The sequence below is a fragment of the Apostichopus japonicus genome, chromosome 18 (assembly GCF_037975245.1).
Source record: "Apostichopus japonicus isolate 1M-3 chromosome 18, ASM3797524v1, whole genome shotgun sequence".
In the NCBI taxonomy this organism is placed as follows: domain Eukaryota; kingdom Metazoa; phylum Echinodermata; class Holothuroidea; order Aspidochirotida; family Stichopodidae; genus Apostichopus; species Apostichopus japonicus.
In genome coordinates, this window is record NC_092578.1 from 6,133,609 (window position 1) to 6,160,950 (window position 27,342).

At 35.2% G+C, this 27,342-nt stretch overlaps 1 protein-coding gene across 6 annotated transcripts in view; it reads left to right on the forward strand.

The window, feature by feature from the left end:
* The window catches only part of LOC139958744 (voltage-gated inwardly rectifying potassium channel KCNH6-like), a 149,954-nt gene that overhangs the window by 19,466 nt on the left and 103,146 nt on the right, over positions 1 to 27,342 (forward strand). For all 6 annotated transcript variants that reach the window (XM_071956048.1, XM_071956053.1, XM_071956049.1 and 3 more), the window contains exons 3-5: positions 18,449 to 18,655; positions 19,445 to 19,945; positions 21,270 to 21,490. In XM_071956048.1, coding sequence (XP_071812149.1) covers positions 18,449 to 18,655; positions 19,445 to 19,945; positions 21,270 to 21,490 — 929 coding nt within the window. The remainder of the gene's footprint in view (positions 1 to 18,448; positions 18,656 to 19,444; positions 19,946 to 21,269; positions 21,491 to 27,342) is intronic.

The following is a 27,342-nucleotide window of genomic DNA, read 5'->3' on the forward strand; positions in this document are numbered from 1 at the left end:
TTCGTTAAGTTAGCCGGAATATTGTTTTCAGATGAGCGCCCAGCTGCATGTGACTGATTTTTTTAGGGATGAAATCGATTTGTTGGTCGACTGTGGCAGAAAGACTGGGTGTTATAACCTCAGTAGGTAGTGTGGAGTATTAGGGGGTGGGTAATAGCCAGCCTAGTCTATGTGTACTTAATGTGTTTGGAATCTTGAGCTCTTGCTGAGGATGCGTACACCCACACAGTTTGGTATAAGTATTGAATGTACTTCAGTCATTGACTTTTGACTTTGATGAATAAGAAGCCAAATTTAGAGTTAATAGTATGAGAGTAGTAAGACACTGTAGGCTCTTCATTTGCATACAAATACAAATACATATATCTATATATTTATATATATACATATATATGTTTATCTACCTGTGATATTTTGGTTATTCTTTCCTGATTTTGCTTGATTGCAAAAAGGTTAAGAACACAATTTGTGATTTTGAATTTCAAGGGAAAGAAATGCTGTGACTTGGTTGGAGCTGTATTTTCATGAACTTTTGGGGAGAAAAAATGAACATTTTAGGATGGCTGACAGTGTCCTAACTGTCTATGCACACTATAGAGTTTTGAAACATACAGTTTGTGAAATAGCTGTGAAATAACATGTACTGTAAGTTAACCCTGTATACATAGGTCTCACTCATTTATGTTATCCTCCCCTTACCTCTCTCATATTTACATATGCACTCCAAACATTGATAACATTTAAAGCACAGCACCCCCATTAACAATCCCCTTCCCCCCTCCAGGAGCTTCCATTTGACCATGACTCATTTTTTTCTGGATCCATCATACCAATTCCTTCAAATCTTATCCTCCTTCTTAATCCGATTCTAGTCTTGATCCTCCCCATTTCATTCCAAATCCTACCCATATAAACCATGTGATTGGCAAGGCTAATAAGTACTACATAATGCCTACTATTATCGTGACAAATTTCGGGGCTAACAAACGACGAGGGAAGTAAAAAGTCACTACGGACCTGGCTCTACCCCGAGCTGTGTTTACAATACAACTATAAACCGAACACAGGGTCTGTGGCCTCCCTCTTTCCTATTCTCTGGTTGGGTTCAAATTGTGAGGTCTGATCTGTGTTTATATTACAACTTGAAAAAATGAGCAGGGATTCAACACTTTGCTTACGGTCCTCTACCTTGGTCCTCAAGATTTTCTTGCCTGGACATTTTTACATTGTAGTATTAACCACATGCTAGAAGCAAATTAGAAAATTACAACAGTTTGATTTTACTTCTCACTTTCAAATGAATTTGATTAGTCGAACTGGTGACCTAAATTGTTGTAGAATTTGGGTATCAAACAGCATCAAAAATTTGAATCATCACAAGAATCTGAGTTCAACGTCAACACTGTGCAGTCCACACAGATCTGTTTGAAAGGGAAAAATCAAAAGAAGTTGTCTTTCCATGAAATGATATCACAAATAATTTGGACATCAGTTCATTCTATTTATTCTCTTCCTCACTAACCTGTCTCCTCACAACCTTAGCACATAAGTTTGGACCTTAAATTGTGTTCCTTTAAAACTATTTTAGAAAAATCAATTTTTTGTCGCAGTCTCTCAATCATTAAACTCACAAAAATTTGATGAAAATGTGGTTATACTGCTTTACTTTTAAGAGACCCTCATGGCATAATTAATCTGGCTATAGCATAAAATATAAATAATATAACTAATTGTATGCATGAATCCATTTTGTGTTTCCTGTATATATTCTATAGTTTTGAGTCATATGACATTAGTCTCAGCATGACCAGTTGATTGAAACATAAGTAAATTCTTTGAGAATGATGTATGGGGAAGCATGGCAATAAAAACAGTAACTTTTTCATCAAATTCATTGTTTCTCAGAAATGATACCATTTCCTAATACTTGCCTTTTACATATGTAATCCCTTGATAATACCTACCAAGCAAAGTAATTTCAAATGATGAATGGGGATACATGACACATTACACACAAAAAAAAGAAAAAAAGTTAATTGAAGTAACCAATTCGGAGAAATGGTACCATCTTTCCTCAAAGGGAATCCTTTTACCTTGACACCAATAATCTATATAAGATCATGCTCAGGTCACAAAGATTCAACTTCATGAAAAAATTCATTAAAATGGAATTTAGGGTCATCTTCAAAATTTGGTTGTGATGTAATGCAAACCACTGAGCAGTGCATTGTATACTGTCTTTGAAGCGCTTTGTCTGACGCTACAGAAACTGCCCTATAATTTAATTCAAGCACGTAATGATGAAACAAGCTGCAGTGCTTGAAAGGTTTCAACATCTATTTGGATTGATATCGGAGGGAGATTTTACAGTAAACAGATAATGCTTCTGGAGAGCTCGTTAAGACACTTGACAGATTATACAGGTCGATAAATTATGAGGATTACCAATAAGGCATTATGAGTTTCTTTCCTAAAAGAGTTATTCTGTAGTGTTGCTTTATGAAGTTGTGTGAAACAATTGTATTCATATGGTCAGTTATAAAAGGGTTTGTTGTTAGCAAATAGGAAATTTTATCTTGAGTTTATAAAGAGGTAGACATTTAAATTGCATTTGTGCAGATGTTTTTAAAGGATGATTTTAGGCAGAAAATTAAATTTGATATGTTGTAGACCATTAAAACAGACTATCAGTCCAGGTTGAACTGTTTTATTTTAACACTTTTTAAGTTTTGGGAATGGACCTTTAAAAGAATTAAGGCTCATCAATAAAAGTGACTGGACTAGTTTATAAACAAAGCCCATTAGGTCAGTTCCTCAGATGCACCACAAAACTCAATGGCAGAGGCATACGACTTTTATGGCCTCAAATGAAATGTTCACATTGGTCAAGGACATATTCTAGGATGGTCTGTGGTTCATATGGAGTTAAAAGAACACGTTTTGGTACAGTAATATCAGAATTTATAATGAAACCAAAGGAAACAACATTTAGGCCTGTACCGAGGAGCTAATGTCATCCTCTCTGAAGCTTTAAAGGAGCATTCCAGAGTTTTTACTCTACAGATGAATGTCTTGAACATGCTAGAGAAATGTTACGTTACGTTCTTGAACCACGACATACCACGACTAAAAACACTCTGCCTACGGTCATTCTTTAAAACAGTTCAGGTTGACTGTAGAAATGAAATGGACAGATTTACTTCGCTCCTCTCTTACCTGTCTCCCACTCCACAATTGCACTTTCCTATCTACCTAACTACACATTTGGAAACGTTATAGCACTGCGCCCTCGCTCCCTGGGCCACACCGACTAATTCCTCCTTCCCTATCTACCACCCTGAAGTATACTACACGTAATTTTCTGCGAAATTATCACTTGTGATTTTACGACTATTTTTCACGTTTTTGGAATCATCCTTGGATAATTCAGTAGCTGAGACCTCCTTTCGTCGCTGTACCAAGAAGAACTGTTGACTGTAGAAATGAAATGACAGATTTATAACTGACAGTCTGTACATTGACACACCAATTTTTGAATGCATAAATGCATGCAAGCACAAGAGAGCTAGACACTGTATGGATTATGTTTACCATGACTATTGAGTACCATGATTGATTCAGTCTGGATAAATGTGTAATTGTGCAGGCAGTTGTGGCTTTGGTCGTTTCTATTTGACAAATCTGTAAAGTGCTTGTCATCCATTCGATATGATGACAAGTGATTGAAGGCATTTTATAGTTTGATCCAGGTTCAAGAACCACTCTTGGAATCAGACAGAATGACAACATGATGTAAAGTTCTGATTTATTATTTATTATTATTTTACCAAATTTATATAGCGCTTTACAATGACAACAAAATGACAAAACCCTTAAAATATGAATATGAAGAATAAAATTGACACAGCTTAAATATTAATATAAAATGTATAAAACGAAGGATTAATTTAAAAAATAATATAGATTTACAGTGAAATTCCTAAAAAGAAAAAAGTGAGTTTTAAGTAAATTAAAGTAACAAAATGACAAAATCCCTTAAAATATGAATACGAAAAATAATATGGACGCAGCTTGACATGACAATATCAAAGAAATATCAAATGTAATGAAAATGAAAAATGAAAGACAGTTATTGTATTCACTTGACAGAAATGTTTCAATGTGAGTTGAAAATTAAAAAGCAGGTTGTAAAGAAGAAGATAAATATTCATAATATATGTAGCTTATACTAGCTGTATAGTTACTTTTTCTGTCAGATATCACAAATTCAAACAGATGTGTTAATGTCTATATGTTACTTGTTGAAGTCTACATCCAACGATGTGTTGAGAAATTTACTTGTACATACTGTGGTAATAACCTACCAGCAATCGAAATCAAAAAATATTCACCTTCTTCCCGTACACAACAAAGATAAATTCATAAGATTGTCAATGGGTCAATATTTTCTAATTTGAAGATTTATGTTTATATAGCAACCCATATATCACAACAGCAAAGATATTTTGATGGAATTTTGACCTCAAACCCAAACAGGCTATAATATTATTAGGTTGGAAGGCAGTCATTTTTTTCACCACAGCTGGGCAACCAGGTTATGGCTGGAGGTGAAACTAAACAGCTTGTAGCTTGAGCTTTAAAAGCAAGTGGGAATAAAATGAACAGATTTTAAGCTCATTCTGGACTTTTCTCTTAAAGAAGATATGAATTGGCATTTGGTGCTTCCTTTCGTTTTATTGCTTTGCTTGTTCATAAATTTATTAAACAATGTGATTGATTCTTAGTCAATGTGGCATCGACATTTCTTGGTTTGAAAAGCTCTAATAAGTTACCAGCAATACCTATTTTGGAGTCTATCTTTAATTTTTTTTTTACTCAGTACTACAGTAATATCGCATCTTTTTCTTCATACTTTGTTTGTGAACAGTGTCCTTTTGGGATATTTACACTATACAAATTTAATTATGATTATATATTTTAATGATTATAAAGTTGGAATGGAATTATTTATGGAATTATTTATTAATTACTTAAATGCCTTATTTTCAACTCAGTAACCTATCTATCATCACTGAGTATTTCTTCTTCCAAACATCAGCGTTTGGGGGTCTTATATCTCACTGACGTGCTTTCAAACAGCCAACACGCTTCTTTATAATTATAAAAACCAATCATTTCTGTTTGTTCTCGGCTGTATGTGGTGGCTGAAACTTCTATTGATCTAAAATTGGGTTGCCACTTAGCTAAACATAATGAGTTTATTGACTGTTTACAGAACAGTGTGTGATTGTAAGTGAAACTCAATTAAGGCTGTCCGCAGTCGTGTGATATTTGAGGGTTTAGCTGATTAATAAAGAATACATGAATCGAAATGGTTAGTTCATAGTTCAGAAAAAACTTGTTCACTTTTTTGGTTTTTATAGACACAAGTCATTTCCTTTTTGAAGAAGAAGACTCTTTAACACCAAACTGCTTTTTTGTAAGGTATCAATGTACTTCCATGTTTAACTTTTCAATTCTTTTTCGTGTTTACTTATAAATTTAGCACTATTTTGTCCTATTGTCAACTCTGCAAGTCTGCATCCAAATATTAGTAGGTTTTGGAGTTAGAGTGCGACTGGGGAAATTGATCTTTTCAGTAGGTGGTGGTATCAATGTTGCAGTATAAAGTTTATCCACCTTCACTTCTATGTTCTATTATAAACTATACTGGCTGATGTTGATCAGATGTGGTCATTAATGTTGATCACTGAGTAACAAATGCCCTCTAGATACTTTCAGGACAAATTTTTAACTGTAGTCCGGTGGTCAGAGAGGTTCAGATTTCTATTCCGACAACCAAAATCAGTTTTGGTTGGTGTCCTGCAGACGGACGAACGACTATTGTGTGTTTTACATCAAATTAAGATTGCTTCGGAATTAAAATACACCCAAATAGAATTTGTATCACCCTCCATTGCTTTGGTTATACAATAAAAAGTGATAGGCCTTGGTTATCCATCTGAAGGAGATTTTGACTGGCCCAAGCACCAAATCTACACATCTCTCCTACAGTGTACATATGTTGGTTATTCTATGTTATGTTACAAAACTGTTTCAGACAACCAAATATGCCGTTCTGACAACCAAAAGGTAATACAGAGGAACAACCAGATAAAATTTCTTAATAATTTACCCTGCTCTTGGGTAACCCACGGTTACTTGAGAGAGATAAAGTACATCGCTATAATGTACATATATTGCTATTAACAGTTTTAGATAATTTTGATTAAATTTAGGAATCTATTGCACTGTACATTATGGTTTGTAAATCAGTAACATATGGGAATGTTTAATCGGGCATAGCAGTATATTTCGCGGAATCGGTCTGTGAATTGGCGAGGTGAGGAAATCGTGCGTAAACAATCAAGTTTATTCTTGTTGCAACTGGGAATTGACGAGGCCTATTCTCAAGATATTTGAATGAGACGTATGCCAATTGAAAGAGAAAAGATTAAATGATTCAATGGTGAATGAAATGCGTTGATTTAGTTAATATGCTTAGGCACGAGGGGCTCAGTTTCTGAGAAAATATACAGTACCATCTATCAGAGTGAATCACACAAGGGTCTATACCAAACACTTATGCACCAAACATATCCCATATGAGTGGTGGTAACTCAGGAGAGGTCTTTCAGAGGTAGTCTTTTACTAGGACAACGAATGGCTTTTGCTTAGACAGTTAAAGTGCTGAATTGTGACAGTTACAATGAAGGCCTATCCCAGTATGTAGTCAAATTACATAGATTTTGTTACTCACATTAAAAATCCATGCAGTCATAAATCAGTATTGTTGCTAGTTACCAGTAAAATTCCGTTTGTGAACAAGATTCCAACTGGTACGTGATATATGCAGTTTTTGAATGTCTACATATTAGCAGACAAATTGTGTCATGAAAAACCTACACAGCTTCATTGAAAACACTGGGTTGATTGATCGTGTTTGGGGTATAGAAAGCAAACTATTTTTCATGGCTCTTTAAAAATCCCAACAGTAGTCCAGCTGCCATGAATCTGTTTAGTTATCAACATTTTTGAGTTATAAATGTTAAAATTAAGCAGCTCTTCCCTTTTTTTTTAATCCTTTGAATTTTCAGTGGTGATATGGCTGTTTAAGGTCATAAATATTGCTACCAAATATGCTAGAAAATCAGACAATTATAATGTTTTCAAGTACTTTTTTCTGTGCCTTTATGATTAATAAGTATGATATTACACTAGATGGTTCCAGTTCAACTCAAACTCAACTCAACTCAACTCAACAACGGTATGCAAAAGAAGTGCACATAATGCATATCCTCCAGCATTGTTATCATACATTTTGTTCGGTACATACATATATAGTATGCTGTATGTGTGTTGGCTTTGATGCAATTTATACAAGCCTGAAGGCTAGACCTAGTATAAAAAAAAATGACATCACATAACTGCTACTGCCTACTTTTGTTTGTTCTTCTTCTTCTTCTCCTTTCTTTCTTCTGTGAGACACGAGGAATTAGTAAATGTAATTTCTTCTCCATTACAGTGGCGGAGCGTCCATACAGTCAGGGGGGGCGGATCCCCCCCTGACGGACTCAAATGGACTGCTGGCGCCCATTTCAGCTTTTTACCACTTTTTGCTTATTCGCGATTATTGACTTTTTTATTGCGCTCTCATCTACCTATTGACATTTGTCACATTGTTTTGGCGATGACACCTATTTATTCTTCGTTTATCAGCAAGGCCCGGAAGAGGTCATTTCCGGCAATCTAGGGAGTATCTTTACTCAAAAATTTCAGTACGCTCCGCGCCAAATCGTGGTGGCGCTTCGCTTAGATAGTGTTGGAAGCGCCCCTACAGACCATTCTCGCCCCCCTTGACCAATACCCCTAGCTCCGCCACTGCTCCATTACCTGGTAAAGTATAATTTCTGTTGTCAGGAAATAATATGTGAGATTGCCTATATATATGAGTTATTATTATCTTTGTGGTAGGCCTACATACAAGTTGATTTTTATTAATTTTCTTTCAACTTTCTATTTTCTTTGAGTAGGTAGATCTATAGGAAAGTGCACTGTAGATAATTCAGAGACATGTCCTACCTTTGTCATACAGGAACATTTATTTCCCAGATTTAGTGTAAGTCCAGTCTTTATTATTCGAGAAAACAATTTTTGTATATCATATCATGTACATATATTATCTCTACAAAACAAAACAATAGTAGTTCGTAAATCCCCAAACCAATTAAGTTTTGGTGATTTCATTTCAAAATTCTGTAAGTACTGTGGACTCATATATCTATCCACATGTTTACAATATAGTGTACATGAATCATCACATAATATGTTGACCGTTCAACAATCTATTGTGACTAGATTTGTGAATGGATGCTCTGGTATTGATTATATTACACAATAGCAAACTGCAGCATCAGACTTTCACCTGTGCCCTGCAGTGTTCACTCCCTATAGCATTATTGTCAGGCTGCCAGATTAGTCTGTTCTGTCATTTCTGTGCAAGCTTTTAACCCTCTGGCCTTTGTTATAAAAACAATCCCTACACACAATGTGATATTATTCCTGAATACAGTTGGTTACAATCATGTAGTAGGCTGTAGGAGGGATTGGGGGAGGATTGGGGGAGGGATTGGGGGAGGGATTGGGGGAGGATTGGGGCAGCTAGAGGAAGAGTTTGGCCTGTAGGCCGAGATAGACGTTTGTCATCGTCAGTGTCTGGCCTAAATATGCACACAAAAAAGATGCTGGTCATATTTGTTCACATTTGTCACCCTTTGTAATGAAAGCTATATCCACAGAGTATTAATCTCTCACAGAAAAACAAATGTTTATTTTTTTACCTTTGGTTAACTTATCTGAGAGATTTTTCTTTGTAAAGTGGTTTGATTTGAGGTGGTCTAAGGGGTTCTCAGATAGTATTGTGAAATGCCTATGAAAATTAGTAAGACCTAAAAGGAAAAAAAATCTCCCTCAGGCCTAGAATTTCATAATTTAACCACTTGCTGAAACAAAAGAAAAAGAAAATGCAAGTGCTTGAAAAGTAAACAAGAATCCATATGGCCCCAATCAAGTTCTCTCTGTACAGGTTTAAGGGAGAGCAGCCTAAATAATGTTTGCTGATAATATGCAGTAACACAGGCTTAGGTACAGATTCTTTAACTGACTGTTATTACCTGCCCAAATGCATCTTGTATTTATACAGTACGTTCGCAATGTCCACCGGCAGAAAAATGCAAGCGTCTTCTTTTTTTCTAGTTAATAATAGCCTGAATGTCGAGTCTTCTCTCTATACAGTATATGGTTTTAAAAACCATCTACAGATTCAATATTTTCTTGCACAGCTTCTAACGGTACATATATGACTAGTTTTCTTGAAACCATCCTATGTTGGGGGATTGAAACCAGGCCGTTTGTGTAACTATACGCTATACCATGGATGGTCATGAAATGGGATGCACAATGTTTGATTAAGAACTGAGTGATTGAAACTTGCATCAAGGCATTTTTAAGTCCACCCTATGGCAATTTTGAGAAATGTAACTATTTCGATTGATTTCCATTCAGTTGCATACGTAAACGTCTGAGCCAGGTAAACTCTCGTATACTGACGCGAGTTAAATAATTGATAATCCTTGACATGTTATCTCTCTGCAATGAAAAGCTGTTGACTTAACTATAAGATGAATCTTCTTCCAAATTATCAAGCTTAGTCGTCATAGCAACCACGAACTGGCCTGCTCCTAATGCGTTCTGAACTTTAGTGTACGTTGAACTGTAGTCAGAAAAATTCAAGAGCTCCTTGGATATGACAGTATAATTCATGTTCCTTTATTATAGCTTGTTTGTAAAATACAGATTTTTTTTTCCATTATAATATAAAAAATAGGGATTTTGTTAACAAGACTTAACGAGAGCTTAAGGATCATACATGATACAATTCATGTTTGCCCAAGCAGTCAAGACACTTTCTACAGGGTATAAATAGTATCTAGACTACCTAAGACCAAATTACAATATATAGTGCCCTCTAAATCTCATTATGTGCCCACCCCCCTGTGTCCCCCCCCCTTCCCCAACCCAACTTTCCTACTCACCAGGTAGTATTCACCAAGAAGAATGAGGCTACAAGCTCAACAGTCATGTAGTACAGTTTTTGCATATGTGTTTTACTGTGTTTTACAGCAAGGGCGTAGGAACCGGGGGGGGGGGGGGGCTAGGAGGGCGCGAGCCCCCCCAGTGAAAAATATGGAGGGGCGGAAGTATCATTCCGCCCCCCCACTTCGCAAGTCAGAAAACCCCTTTTTCATTTCCAAATGAGACAAAAATCTCATTTGGAGCACCAAATTGCATCTAGACCAGGTGAAAATGCAAAATTATTTACAAAATGGAGTGGGTGTTGAAGTGTGCTATATTGCACCAAATTGAATCTGAGGCCACCTGGAAATACAAAAAAATTCCAAAGGGGAGGGGGACACCCCCTCCGCTTAGACCCCTCCCCCAGGCCGGCCATCAGTCTTCAGCCCCCCCCCCCCACTCAAAAGTACCTTCCTACGCCACTGTTTTACAGTTCTCTTAGTTTTCAATGCTAAGCAGATCTGGGAGATTCCTACCTAGGATAAATTAAAGTCATGACTGAGAAATGGAGGAAAAAGCTTTGTGTAAATAATCAACAATTAAATATGATTTCAAAACATCATTATCATCTCTTTACATGAGTGTGCTAGATATCTTTTTGTTGGTTTCTTTTTTAATCAAGAAGCAAATTTATGCAGACATATATTGACTCTTTTTGGGTTATTCCCCTCCCACCCCCCCCACCCCCTTTCTTGACTTTGATCTCTTATGAAAACTGTCTCTTGTCTCAATCTTCCATACTCTCTTCAGTTATGTACTAGTGTATAAAGCGATGCCATTTATGTTGGAAACAGATGTTGTCAATTTTTTACACTTTGAACGTAGCCTATGTAGTATAAGAAAAGCAAAGAGAGAGAATGCTTCCCGCTTATCACAGCAATTTACTTAATTGCCCGCCCCAACTGCATGTCAATTTAGTTCTATATGGTCTCTTTTAGTAAATATGTGGCAATGGCTTTTTATTCTCATGATATAGGTTACGTAAATCTGTTCAGGGGTTAATCAGTAATGGATAATTTACGATATGCTGTTTATGAAGAAAAAAATGGAAAAAAAACTACGGAAGAATCATCATTTCTGTCAAAAATTTGACATGATAATCACAAATATTTTGGAAATTTTATGCTAATTTTATTTAACATTTAGGGGGGAAATGTTGCCGCCCAATTTTATATTTGCCTGCCTCTCTGTTAAATATGTAGAGTTTGTCATTGTTCAATTCTTAGATTGTAATGTTAATTAAGGCAGCAATATTAATAGGATGAATTACTTTTGTGTTAAACATTGCAGCTAACACAGCTGTTCCGTTTGTTAATTGCTAAGTACTGTTTGCTCCACATTGTATCATGAAATGGTTTTCAGTTAGCATTTAATTAATTACATTTTGTTTTCATTCTAACCATGTGTTATTCAGACACTTCTTCACATTAGTATTAAATATGGCAAAGTAGCAAACCTGAAATTTGTAATATTTTCATTACCCCTTTTTTTGGAGGGGGCAGGGGAGGGGAAGGGGAGGGGAGGGGAGGAGGGAACTATGAAAATAAACATGTATGTTTATATATGTAACATGTTTTAGAATCAATAGTATCAAAAAAATTAGCAAATATAAGATGCCATAGCTGCTTTAGAGCTGAATATAGGCATAATTATATAAAACTGGTAAACTGAATGATAGTGTAGGAATTTTCTTTAGAAATACAGTGAAATGATTAAAATATTTACAGACTTTAATTCTGTGTCAATTGCAACCTTCTTGTTTACATTGGTTTTAATTCAATGTCCAGCCATCTTTGCTGATATTTAATTTTGTGTGTGTGTGTGTGTGCAAGTTCCAGCTTTGTGAAGTATAATTTTATCGTAAAAATTGATTGATTTTTATTCTAGAGCCCGAGATCACTAGTTCTTAGCCATAGTCCTTGAATTTAAATCTGGATGCAAATTTTTTAAGTGCAGCGTTTGTCTGCCTCACCGGTAAAAACTTAATCCCTAAGCAGTCTAAAGAAATGTGAAGTCATCTTGGTTGCTAAGGAAGTTGCTGTCTGTGATGTCATAAAGCAGTCCTTCTTCACTTTATTAGTAAGTACTGAGGAGAGTACCAGCAGAATGTTGATTCAGTCATGTGTGAAGCAGGAAGAGATATGAACAATACAGTTTGAGTTGATGATGCCTTATTCAAATTCAGAATTGATCCTGCAAAAGCTAATGCATAGATCTTTACACTTACACGGGTTTGTATAATGATATGTTTTGAAGGTCACAGGTTTTGCTCTCAGATATGCTAGAAAGTCAAAATAATGGTCATGAATGCTCAGATTTCAACAATCACTTGTAGTTTCATTTTTTTTCCATCCATGTTGTTTTATTGCAATGTACCCACATATGGAAAAGTACTGTATATATATATATATATATATCAAAGAGTATGTAAGCAAGTTTACAAACATTGTGAAAGGAACTAATCTAAAAAGAAAACCTTTGTAGGTTTGTCTTGTAGGTCATTCCCTGTATAACACAGTATAACCAAATAAGGAAGATAATAGAAGAAAAAAAATAAGAAGAAGAAGAAAAAAGAAAGTGAGAAATTTACATGTCTAAGTTAAGGTTTTTCAATGTCTTTAAACAATATGGAGGAATTAACAGAACCTCTATTGGAAAGTCCTTTTGAAAACTTCCAGCTATTTCTTGGCTCATGTTAAACTTTTAAGCTATGGTATTTATTGAGGTAACATTTAATCTCCTTTAAACTCTATAAATATATTGCTTTAATGCAACTGTTTCCATGAGCATGATTAGCAGAGCACTGTATATATATATATATATATATATATATATATATATATATATATATATAGATATACTGTATATATATATATATATATACATATATATATATATATATATATACTGTATATATATATATCTATATATATAAATATGTATATATCATGCTTACAATGAAAATTAAAGCTGGTATGTACAATAATATGCAGAAGAGATGGTTTTCTTGTTCTTTGTATGTACACAATGATGTTATTAACATACGATTGATTTCCTTTGGTTTATAAACATGCGTTAAACATTATATGCTACATTCTTCGATATGCTCTGTAGTGTATTTGATGATACCACATTTGGCGGCACCAGCCAAGGCAGTTACGGGGCGAGGGGGGGCAATTTGGGGGCAAGGCATATTTGGTGGGGGGGACAAGAAACATAACACTGATATGGGAGAGGGATCTAAGGGGGGGGGGGGTTTCTTCTCTCCTTTGGGAATTTTCTACAAGTAAATTGGATGCAACATGGTGCTATCATTTGACAATTTTTCACAATTGGAGGCTGCTTCTAAGACAAAAGATTTGCCTAGTTATATATATTTGGCTAAGTACAGATCTGATTGGTTGGCAACTAGGAGGAAAAGGGGAAAATCTAGGGGATTATTTCCCCCTCATAACCCCATTACAATGCAATCCTTTAGTTTTACATAGTAATCATCGTTAACTTAAAATCATGATGGACGAAAAAGTAAATGTTGACAAGTGTAATTTGCTTTTGTGCATGTGATAAATATAGTAAGTCTGTGTCAAAAATGTTTGAGTGCATGGAAGACTTGATAATTCACTTTCATTTGAGAGCAAAACCAAAGAAAAAAATCTAGCTGGTTGTCTTGCTGTGAATGTGTAATCTTATTTTTGGGCTATCGTAAATAATTTTTGTTAAAATTTGCTAGAAATTGTCGACCAAAGTTATGTACACAACTGCTATAATTTGTGAAAACTTTATTAATATCCTAAAATGATGAAAAACTAAACTTTTGAAAAGTTTGAGAGTCATCATTACTGATGTATCTATCAAGACCCATCAGAATGTTATTTATTGTTGTTGTTGTTGTTTATGTTGGTTATGTTGTTTATGTTGTTTATAATCAAGCAGTCAAAAATAAAAAGACATGAATTATCATCGTTAACTTTAATACCACTAAGTGTCCCTCAATAATTCTTTGTCGCAAACAGGACTCTAAATTCGGGCACATACTGGCTAAATAGCAGTGGATTTTATCTATTTGCCAGAAGAAGAAATAAAAATGTTTCAGCATTTTTCTTCCACTAGACAGAAAACTATTTAAGCACATGGTTAAGGTTGATAACAATGGTCGGTCACAAAAGCTGCATATAAATTTCCATGCCTTACATTATAAACCTTGTATAACTGCTTAATTCTCAGCTAATCATTCTATTATTTAGCTAAATTACCAGAAGCCTGTTCAGTCAACTAATTTAGGAAAATGCCAGTGGAAATCTTGATTTTAGCCAGTAGATTTTTTAAGTCAATCGTACATTTTTAGCAAGCGGACAAAATTGTGAAATCCTAGGCCTGGCATATAGGGTACCATTCATTTGCATTTTAAGCCATCATTAATTTCCTTGTCAGGGAATGTTCAGTACCAAAGCTCTATTTCTCATTATGATCTCATGAAACAGATTTTCTTGTCACATGCCTGGAAGAGAAAAAAAAGCCAGTCATCGTAAATTGAAACGGGTGTGCAGGTGTTTCTCTCCATCTCACACCTGACTAGACTTGTTTTTTATTGATTGTAATTAGAAATTATCTATTCATGTTTCTTTGAAAATGAGTCACGATCCACTGATGGAATTAAATAACAGGATTTTATGCTGACTCGGCAGTTCAGGTGGACTATCAGACAATGGATTGGTTGAATCTGCACAGATTTGCTTAAATGATAAAATTTACTAAGACTTGAAACAGTTGACAATGCTGTGGACAAGTTGGCATATGTGGTTCCTGTAACTTTAACTCAGTCACTGTGCCCTCCTCCCCCTCCCCCTCCCCCATCTCTCTCCTTCCTCCCCCAAATAATAAAAATTTGGTCATGCGTAAAGATGTGATTTGAAGCCAGTCATTATTTAACAGTTTTGAGCAACAAAATACAACATTCACCAAATTGAAATGATAATTATAGATACAGTATATATAAATACTAATTTGAGGTTGACAATTTCCTGGAAAGTGCTTAAGCTATGACAAATATGGTGATAAATACTTATTTTGATGTTTAACTAAATTACTTAAATAAGCAAAGTAGGTAAATTTAATCCTCATCTGTATATTTCATAGCTACAAAGTCAAAGAGCTCTGTATGCAAGCCTATTTCAATACTCCTCCAGTCAAAGTGCATGAGAAAAGCATCCACGGTTTGATTACTTTTCCTCTGATGTTAAAGGGACAGATAGCCACTCGAAGGCACAAGTGCCACAAATTACACAAGACTGCTACAGTTCACCATGTGACTTGGGCATGTAAAAAGTAAAAGCTGCAGCAGCTGCAAAATCCCCTGCAGCCAGGCTGAACCAATATCAAAGAATAGACATTATCTCCATTGCAACAACACAGAAGATTATATCCCATGCAGCCAGGTTGCAGCCCCATTCAGCATCCTACTTCTCTTTGACACAGTGCCTTTAATCTCCCAACACAGTAGATTTTAAATTTTAGTCGACAGATTTGGGCTAGGGGAATGACAGCAGTATATACCATGATCTTCAGTGTGTGGGGTATCTTTACAAACTTTAGAACACACTGTAGGTCGCATAACAGAATACGATCACTTCTGTCACCTTGCATGCACAACGGCTAAGGTAAAGTTTGTAATATTTAATAGAGATTTAATATTAGTTTTTTTTTTTTGGAGTTTTTCGAGATATATTTCATAGAGATTTTAATATTTATGATTTACCATTACTGAAGTACTTAATTTACCTAATTGAACGAAATTCACACATAACACACACAATAAATATGCATACATACTTGGATCTCCATCAGAAAGTTTAAGTCAGTGAGGACTTACGAGACACCATATCACATAATAGTTGCACAACCGAAGTGACTTCTTTGATTGGCAGCTAGGTTAAAGCTATCAATACCAAAGAAGATTGTCCTAAAATTACAAACTATCCTACATTTACTTTTTCATTTCATATCTATTCATTTTCTTAATAATCGAATGGAGATATTTTTCCCAGAAAATAGAAACATGTCGATATACTTTTTATTTTTTAGATGACTTGGATATGGAAATAAAATGATCCAGGTCTGATTGAAATGTCCTGGTCATCCTTTCATCCATGATCATTAATTCAAAGAATTAATATACGACTGAATTAATTACAAATTGTGTGCTGTACCATGGCAGATCACCAATACATTGCATAATAAGTAATAGAAATACGTCAGTGGTGACAAATCTCAGTGTGATCAAATTTAGTTATAACTGTTTTCTTCCGTAAAGTTTCGACCGTAATGTCTGCTCCCCATAAATGTTAAATGATTATCACAAGTTGTTGTCATTCATCACAGGTTTTTTCCCCTTACTGTGGCTTATATTACTGATATTTTGAAATTTGAAGATGGTCTATTTTTAGACATTTGTTTACACTCTGTTCACATTTTCGGTTTGATTCTAGTAAGAGATATAACTTCACTACTCATTTGTGTTTATATGTTAGACGGTGTGTTCAGCAGGTTTTTGTGAATTCTTACAAATTTTTGCTTAATTTCATCATAAATAATACTAAGACAACGCCCTAGAAGTTTCCACCTAACTGATGGCTAAGTAGGGAGTTATTAATAATTCCATTTGATCAAAAAACGATGTTGAATAGACACTTTTGTTTCAGTGTCAAAAATAATCACTAATATAAAAACCACTTTTGACAATATTTGAATCTTTGAAATGCGATTGGTATATTTTCTTTCCAACCGTCTAGTTATTAAAGCCATCGTGCATTAACAATTGATATAATTTCAACTTATGTGCTTAATTTCTTGCCAAATGATATTCCTTTAACCTGGAGCTGAAATATTTTCCCTTTCACAAGCTCGACAAGGCTTTAAGATCACATGTACAAGGACCGTGGATGTTAAGTATGAGTCATCGTTTGATTGTCTTTTATTGCAAGGTGTGTGCTTTGAATTTACAATCGCCATGGTTACCATCAGGTCTAAGAACTTTGTAATGCCATAGGAAGGAATCTACCTTAACGTTTATTTCCAAGAAACCACAATTTTTTTTAATTTTGAAGAAGATAGATTTAACAAGATTGGCCTAACACCTTTTGAGATATATATATATATATACATTGATGAGATATATATATACATTGAATTTACAACTTTTGCTTAAGTCTCTGCATATATTAGCAGAATTAAAGTGATTAGATTTACAGTCTCTCGTCTACATCAGGTGGTCGCGGTAAACGTGGGCGGTAGCAAGTCCCCCAGGGGAACCTTTGTTTCGTCTGTTTTCTGTTCTCTGTCAGAAACAACCTCGGCGTTCTGCCAATGCCAGTAACAATTTACATGCAAATTCACGTGTCAACTCTTTTGAGCTAAATTTTAATTGATTTTGCTCTGTAGTTTTTGGCCAGAGGTAATTAGAACAGGTAATTTTAAATGTTGTGAAAAGTGAATTCATGCATTATTCATGCAAAGTCTATAAAAGATTGATAAATTAGTAATGGTTGTATTATTGTACATCTAAGGTAGATTCCGTTGATATAGACTAGATTCATGTATACTGATGGTGAAAGCTTCCATTGGTACATCAGGTATCGACTGCATGATCCAAGGAGACTGCAAATACGACGTACAATTTAAATGGATTTTTCTGTCTGCATAACTATAAGGAGAGACACATTCATGTTAGAATCTCTTGGCAAAAAAATGTGCATAAGATATTTCTTGATCTAAGTAATATATCTCTCAAAACAATAAGAAATAGGTATTTATATGAAGAGGAGAGATAAGAAGAGAACAGTATCAGCACTTGAAGTTATAAAATGAAAGTGCCCTCTTCAATATTTGGTGTAGCCGACCCTATAGCTCTCTAGAACTGGAGTACACGGGCATGAAGTTGATCTTTCAGGCCTTTGGTGTGTATTTGTTACTTGATCCGTGGGCCGCAAAGTGTGCATATATGCACCTATGCTTCCATTACACTAATGGGAATGCTATGCTATGTACACAGGATATACAAAATGTGAAAGTTCCGCATAGTCTATGTGAAATTATGTAGAATTTTTAAATATGACTTATCATATGTAGGCCCTTTTTATAAAAAAATGACCAAAAGTCATACATGTTAAGTACGCATTTCGGTGATAATGAGAGAGATCTGTGGGGTCGCATTGAAGAGGTTCTAAAAGACTAGGAAAATACGACACAGTAATAACCTTGCTATCTTGATTTCTTTCAGGTGCGTCATTTCTTTGCAGTGTCCTGGTGGCACCGGTCAAGAGTGAAAATCAAACCATCATTATGTACATCCTGAACTTTGAGGACATCAGCGACACCAAGGCTAGCAGTAGCGTCGGTACCGGGGAGGCTGAAGGCGTCAACAGTAACTCTGTAGCTGCCCAGCAGACACAACAGCAGCCTGGCTATAAATGGAAACGTGGACGAAGTATGGACATCTTGCTTCTTCTTCTCTTTTCAACGTACTACTTCCCTCCTCCTGCTATTTAAAAAGATAAAATTGCAAGCTAGCGTTGATCCGATAGACAGCTTAAAAGTGTGTCCTTTTGTTCAATCTACAACAAGCCTAGGTTTACATCTTTTGTTTTACCAGTCATGCTTAAATAAAATATGCCCGAATATGCTTAAATTTTCCACCAAGTTGCAAGAACTTGAAAGATACGATGAAACGTGTTTGAAAGCTTATCAGGGATCAGTTTGCATAATGTTTGTACCAACAAGCTTGCTTCCTTACACTATTACCTTTAGAGTATTTGATCTTTCCTCATAAGATGGATTCAAATTCATCCACTTTTGAGGAATGATTTTTCTCTATTGTTTTAATGTTTCGTAGTCTTGTACATATTCAACATTTACCAAGAAAATATAATTTTTAAATAAAGATGATAGTTGACTAGACAGTGACCCAAAGTTGCTAGATCTGCCAAAATAAACACAATACTCAAAAATGAAAATAAGCATGATAGAGTTCTCGGACAGTTTTGAAAAAAAATTCCTGATATGGTGAGCCCGGTTTGACAGAATCTGGTGTTTGAAATGTTGTCCATAACAAACAAACTGACCAAGGTATTCTTTTCACTGAATTTTTATGTCGTCACAAGTCTGATAATATGACTTTTCCCTTTTAAGCTTTCCAGATTATAGTACGAGTCTAAATTGCTCTGTCTATATCTTCCCATTTTAATTCTATGTTGTTGTATGTTCTCTCCTCTTACAGACAACCACAGGACATTCAGACTAAAATTGCCTTCCATTTATCGTTCTCAACAAAAGATGAGTAACCAATCGAACAGTCAACAAGACCTCTCAGTGAAGGACCCAGAAAACCCACCCGTGGAACCAGAAAGCTCAATGCCGCTACTTAGAATAGACAGTGGCATCAAAGAGGGACCCACCGCTAACTTGCTGAACCCTCCTGGGGAGGTGGACTCCACCAGGGATATTATGTTCATCCCTGAAGGTGCTGAAGATAGCGTAGATGACTCAGACCCTTTTCAGGGAGAGAGTTTGGGTTCACTCAGACATTACGACGAAACTCTGGGGGCGGCAGACAACCCGCTGTTGAACAGTCATGATTATTTGAGGAGATCTATGTCAAATACAACCTGGCATAACCATAGCTTTCAACACACGACGCCAGGTGTACGGAAGGCAGCTTCCTTGGAAAATATCAGACACAGTACTAGGAAAAGGCACATGTCTGTCCCCAATGATAAATGTAAGTGTAATGCTGCTCCTTACGACTAAAACATCAGACACAGTACTAGGAAAATGTACATGTCTGTCCCTAATGATAAATGTAAGTGTAATGCTGCTCCTTTCAACTAAAACATCAGACACAGCAATAGGAAAATGTACTTGTCTGTCCCCAGTGATAAATGTAAGTGTAATGCTGTTCCTTTCAACTAAAACATCAGACACAGCAATAGGAAAATGTACATGTCTGTTCGCAGTGAAAAATGTAAGTGTAATGCTGCTCCTTACGACTAAAACATCAGACACAGCAATAGGAAAATGTACATGTCTGTTCGCAGTGAAAAATGTAAGTGTAATGCTGTTCCTTTCAACTAAAACATCAGACACAGCAATAGGAAAATGTACATGTCTGTCCCGAAATGATAAATGTATATGTAAGGCTGCTCCTTTCAACTAAAACATCAGACACTGCAATAGGAAAAGGCACATGTCTGTCCCCAGTGAAAAATGTAAGTGTAATGCTGCTCTTTTCAACTAAAACATCAGTCACAAATAAATTAATGTAAGTACAAATCCTTCCAACTAGTGTCACTTAAAACATTTATTAAACCTGTTAGGATTACAAATTAGAGCCATGTTATGACCAGTGGAAAGTACAGTTGATTACATGGAAACTGCAAATTTTGAAATAATCTAAATTTTACAAGCAAAATTGTCCTTTCTTAATGGAAAAGTGATGGAAATATTTAAAGTCTTGTTGAACTAGCTTTTCATAGCCTTGTTCCTCTGGTAAAATCTCCTCCTTGTACAGTGACCTACAATAAATATGTAAGCATGTTCCAATTAAAGACAAAATATACGTATGAATAGCGAATCAGCTGTTGACATTAAAATAAATTTAAAGTTCTTTGTATTTCACAAAGCTGTATGATAAGTTGCCAGATATAGTACAAAAAATAGCATTGCATTCCATATTTTTGCGCCATTGAGGAGCAAACGATTTTGTGGATACAGACGGCAAATATAATTAATAATATAAAAATTGAAATAAAATTTAATTATTTTGTCTCATTCACTCTTTATTTTCAACGTCCATTCGAAACTTAAAGTTAGACTGTTAGTTCTACAGCTTTCAAATTTCGTATGAGCTTTGATCTCATATGGACTATAATAACTGTATTTTATAAGACTGAGTTCTATTACCAATAAGTTAGAATGTTTGGAATTCATTGTAAGTCTACTAGGACATGTAAGACAGACAAAACACACCGAGTATAAAGTGAGAATATAAATCAATAATATAATAAACCACATAAAACATTTTCATACTTGATATCTCTCTCTAGTTCCAAGGAACCATCTCATAGATCCCACAATGCAAACCGCTGTCTCTGAGTCGGACCTGACTAAATACAAACAACACAGGAAGGAAATGTACAACAGCTCCATCTGTAACGGCGACAAATCTAGTTTAAACTCCGCGGTCAACTCCCAGACCGGTTCGGTAACAGCCGCTAAGAAAATGCTGTCGGAAGTGACTACCAACTTGGGAGGCAAAGTAACTCAAGTAAGTCACATTTTCTTGGCGACCTGCTAACCCATCCTGCATGATTTTCTTTTCGTTGTTTCCTGTCAGTCTGTTATTGTGAGGGATTTTCAAACATTTCTAGTACCAATAGAAAGTTGACCGGTTTTTCGGTTTTGTATCAAAGTAACCGCTTCTCATACGGCTGTACCCAACAGTTTATCCCTGGTAACTGGTCACACTCACACACCAAAGTATGTGCAATTTAAATAGGGGGGGGTAATACAGTTCCCCCACATCTACGTGTTCCCGAGGGACTTCCCAAGGGGTGGTGCAACCACAATTGGCACAACTATATAAAGTTCACCTCCTAGATCCCCATTTAAACATCATCTAGGTGAGGTTTTTTTTTATGATCGTGATTGATATAACATGTAGGTCAGAGGTAACTTCTCCTCGTTCCACATTTATACTTGATATCATGATCCATCTTTCTATCAACGAATCGGCGATTCATTGCTGCGACCTTCACTGAGAGACTGACTAAGCTAATTCATTAAATATTAACAACCTTGAACAAAAGGGATACATTTGAATACTTCATGAGCAGCGGTAGAGACATTTTCCAGATCATAAAAATTGTAATATCTGCAAGCTAGCTTCCTCAATGGGCTCTCCTTTTCATATAATATTAGTTGGCCGAAATGTGTTGCAGTCTCATAATTTTTGGTTTGGAACAACAGATATGCAGTATTTGAAATTATCATTACTCTTTGTAAGCAGACCGGCTTCAAGGTTGATAAATGAGCCATACATGTACTACTGTATGATGATGATAATTCACATTGCTCAGAGTTCAAATGTTCTTGTAATGGTAATGACGAGCTCTCAAAATATGCTCTGTCATTTACCCTTATCCTTCATGTATATGATTCTTGGCAAATGTTTAAGTGGGTGGTCCAGTCGTTCGAGAGGAGGACATTTCTGTTCGGAGAACCAAAATCAGCTTTTGCAGATCGTCCAGTGGACAACTAGTTGTGTACATCAAAATTCAGATCGCATTGTAACTAAATACCCCCAAATATCTGAAATGACAAATTGGTCTCACCCTCCATGAATTGGACATACTGATATTAAACAAAAACTTATGGTAGGCCTATGATTTACCGGAAGTAGAAGCTGGTGTTCTATTCACCAAACTTTCACATCCCCCCTCTTTTACAGTGTGCATAGTGGTTGTTATTTTGCTATCTTGTTACATTTTGCCGGACAAGGCAATTTTCTGTTCAGACAACCAAAAAATAAGAACTAGTTCTCCTAGGGACAACCAGACAAAATACCTAGAAATTTTGCCCTGTTATCCCATCAATATTTTGTTCTGGTTACTTCAGAATGAGAGATTTGTACTCTTAAAGGTCTGGAAACAATTTGCACACTAGAAGCAATGGAAAATTTCCCTATATTTTTCGCTCATGTGTTCTGCTGTGTGATTGAGGTAAATAGATGAAACATTTCATGAAAGTGCTACATAATCCACAAATGATAAATATCGATACAGCAAATTTAATTGCTCTTTGTAATCACTGTAGGATGAACTTACAGTAAACAGGTGTTTTACATTTAAAAATGGCAACTTAAGTGTCTTACAATGCAAGTACAAATAAAGGCATTAAGACAGCACACACAACAATCATACAAAACCTAATTTCTTCATGTCAATTATCTGTAGAATTCAGGAGTAAAATAATCAACGTCCACATATTACCACAATCGATCATTATGCAACTTCGGAAAATGCATTGCTCAAACTTGGGAGTATGCTAGTGTAGAACACGTTCTATGGTACCCCCCCCCCCCCAATAGGCTGCATTATTGTTTTTATAGATATACAAATATAGGAGTGGGCATGACTATAATAGGAATATTATGATTACAATCCATTTATCCTTTTGTTTTTAATTTATAACAGGGGGGGGCAATGGGGGAAGTGGTAGAGGCATGTGCCGAGCCGATGTGAGCCTGCAACTTTGACAGGACAGTGTCATGCATGATTAACAATCTTAAACTAAACATTCATCCTTCCCAGTGATGGTGTTAAAAAAAAAGTATGAAAAATGAAATGGAGGACAAAGAAAACGGAGAGAGAAAAATTGCAGGAGAGATCTGAAACTCCTGAGTGATGATAGCCAGAGTCAGTTAAGGGTAGAAGTTAATTAAGTTTAGATTAGAAAACAAAAGAAGAACATTGCAGCCTACTCCCTCGGTAATAACAGAGATAACGAAAAATTAATGAAACTTCGTTACAGCCATTTCTGATATTCTAGAACAGCGAGGTGAGTTCTTTGCGATCTGTGATGTCTTGATTTACGTTTGATCGTAACAAGTATCATAGTTTACGGTGTAAAGCAGCTGACTGCTTGCATGGTGCTGGTTTTTGGTTTTCTAACTTGCCTGAACATTCAGTTACACAAATTCGTAAACTTAGTGTAACATCGTTACAAAAAGGTTAAATACTTTACGAAACTTTAAAACAACTGATAATACATAATAAAAAAAATAATAAAAAAATATAAAGAAAAGCAAGAGAACCTTCAGAACTGCTACACAAAATTTGCAAAACTAAGTAATTTCCCTCCTTTACGGTTTCAAGTTTCAGGTAAAAGGTGCTCTTGTGTGCTTATGTTGAAGTACTTGTTTTGAAGACTATTCACTTTAAATATGTTTAACTTCAAATGGAAACTCTAATTGTTTTCTCTGAACAACACCATATTGCTCCAAATGTGTATGTATTAGCATACATCTCAAAAATATTAAAAGCAATGAGAAATTGGGGATTTGAAAAAATGAAGAGGTAAGTGTGTTTGTGATGAGCAATCATTTCTTATTCTACCATTTTTAACATCAAGACATCTGAAACATATTTCATCAAGTTCTTCTTCAGAATATTCTTCCTTTCTGACGAGTTTTAAGCTCAATTAAAACTTGACAGCTAATTGAAGATAACGAACACACTAACGTTTTGACCTTGCACATGTTCGTAACGCTTTCCGATCACTCACGAAACATAGCGATCGTTTCGCAGTACGTCTAATCTCTGTCTAACGATTTTCATCCCTTAAATCACACCTAAAATCTACCAAGATCATATGTCCCTCTACTGTTTCTACTAAGCTATCTTTTTGTTTATGTCTGGGTTGAATGATTAACAGGTGCTAAATGGTAAAGCTTGAATGCGGCTGATTCACACTGACCCGTCTCTTGAGTGGTCCTAGGTATAGTATTTATTACTGTTGGAGAATATATATCAAGAGATTCTGGATGAATTGGAAAAGCAAAAGGCTCTTTGCTGGTATTTTATTCAGAGAGAGATATTTCTCTGCAGTAGACCTACTAGACCCTATAGGTATATATATATATGTAACAACATCTTCATGGCTAAGCTAGGTGAAAGTTGCACACGTGCAACTGCACGGCGAAAAGTCATATTTATCTCTCTCTCCATCTCTCTCTCTCAACCTCTCTAACTTGAATGTGACAATTTTTAGGTAATATTTGTTGCATTTTCCTGCCCGATACTGCAGTACAATTAATCCCAGCTGTGAAATTTATTTTTTGACTTTTCTAAAAAAATTATTTTGTCATATCTTGCATTTTCTTTGGTACAGTTTCATCAAATTATATCAATGAATAATTCTCTTTAATCGCAAGAAGCAAACTAAGCCACAAACTTGTGTTAGTACCGGGTTGGAGATAATTTCTTAAGAGGGAGGGGCACGGCATTGGTAATGTTATTCAACTTCAAAGGGAAATGATGGTCCAAATTTAAACTCTCAAAGGGCAGTTAATCACTCGTGATTTTTTGCTCGACAATGTGTTCCGAGAACAAAAAAGAAATACAGACTGACGATTAATGCAAGAGTGCCCAGAATCAATTACATATTGGGCCAACTGTTTTTTCCTTTTTTTCCCCTTTTTTTTTCTTCCTGATATCTCATAAGGTTATAGACTAGAGGTGTGGTGTTAGATAGTTTAACCATTTGTAAAATTAAAGAAACTGTTTGAGCCCACTTTGGAATAAATATAAGAATTTTTATATTTTATGTTGATAATTATTGCTAAGATTCAAGGTGAAAATGTCATAATCAGGAACCACTGTTGTGAAATGTAGTCAGACTTTCAAACCTTTAACGACGGTATCGGCCTGTAAACTCAAAGGAGTTTTCGATCTCAAGGGAGCTATTCTTTTTGAAAATAATTATAAGGAAGTATTCTAGTTTTTTTTTAACATTGTCAAGAAATTCAACCAATCCGACATATAAATCATAATCGCACACTGTATATAGTGTTAGTTAGATATATAGCCGTAAGCTCTGTTTCCATCCTCGGCACGTATACATAATTAGATACTGCATGTATGCATAGATAGGTTGGGATTTGCCGCCTGTTTATGTGATGCAAGCTAGCTAAATTATTCATGCCATCAACATGTCGTGATTTACTGCTGCTGCTGTTACTACAGCAGGCAAAAGTATGACTTTGTATTAACTGGACCGTAAAAATGTATGTAATCAAGCTATGGTTTTCTCATACTTATGAAAGCTGAAAGCCAGCTCACATGATCATATCAGTAACTTGGACATTTGACTGAGAAAGATAAAATAGATGAAAAGATATTACTTAACTGGGCTAATCCACTCATTTTACAACTTTTGTTGATTTTGGCGCTATATAAATGTCTTCTGATTGATTGATTGATTGATTGACTCATCTAGTCGTAACTTATCCTGAAAATGATTGAAAAGATGTATACTTTTCAATATAAAATGTACGTGCAAAATTTTAAAAAATTAATTAAAAAGAGAGATAAAATTGATCTGAATATGCAGCAAGAGTGAATTCAGTGAAATAGTACAGGTAAGAACCTTTACATAATGTTGATAACCTACCAACACATGTATTCATATGTAATGAATACATTCTGTCTAATATGAAGTGTGCGAATATAGTTGCATAAAACTAAAAGCGTGTAGAATCAGTATATGACTGTATACTTGACACAATTAAGCCTGTCCCAGATTTTGGCATTTGTTCACTATTAAAGCAAAAATAATGCATTGACATTAAAAAAGAATTTATTCCCAGCTGGTATAAGCATTATCTTATATGACATATTCCAGTGTACAAATACCCTATAGAGTACAATGTTTCAGTAATTTGGAATAAATTTAATGAAATTTGAAGAAATATGAATATTTCAATCCACTTTTTTGGCATCTGTTTCTGACTGCATGTTCACAAACTAGAACACTGTAACATGGTATTGAAGGATGAATGACAGGAATGAAGGACATAGATTAATATCTGATTTCTCACAGATGAGTAGGCAACAAATATAGATTTATTCAGTTTTATTGATCAACTGTATGTATCTATACAACATCTAGATACACATACACACACACACACACATACATGTATATACAAATATATGTATATATATATATGCTTTTTATATATTTATACAGATAGATAAAAAATATATCTTTGTATGTGTCTGTGTATATCCGAACAGATTTGAGGTTGGATTGTTGTAGGTTGGGTTTAAATTGTTTAATAATGAATACAAAGGTTCTTGATATGGAAACTGCTTTTCATCTTTGTTTATGTAGCAAATTTGGCCTGTTACCATAGCAATGTACTATTCAGTATCAGATACACGATATGTCTTGCAATATGCAATGTACATTGGATAATTTGTATATATGTTTAAAAGTATAAAATTGAGACTATAATGATTAGATAATCTGAAATATTTGTAATTTAATCATACTCTGCGATGAATCAATTGTGAAATGAATAGTGCCCTGATGCATCAGGTGCACTACATTAAATAT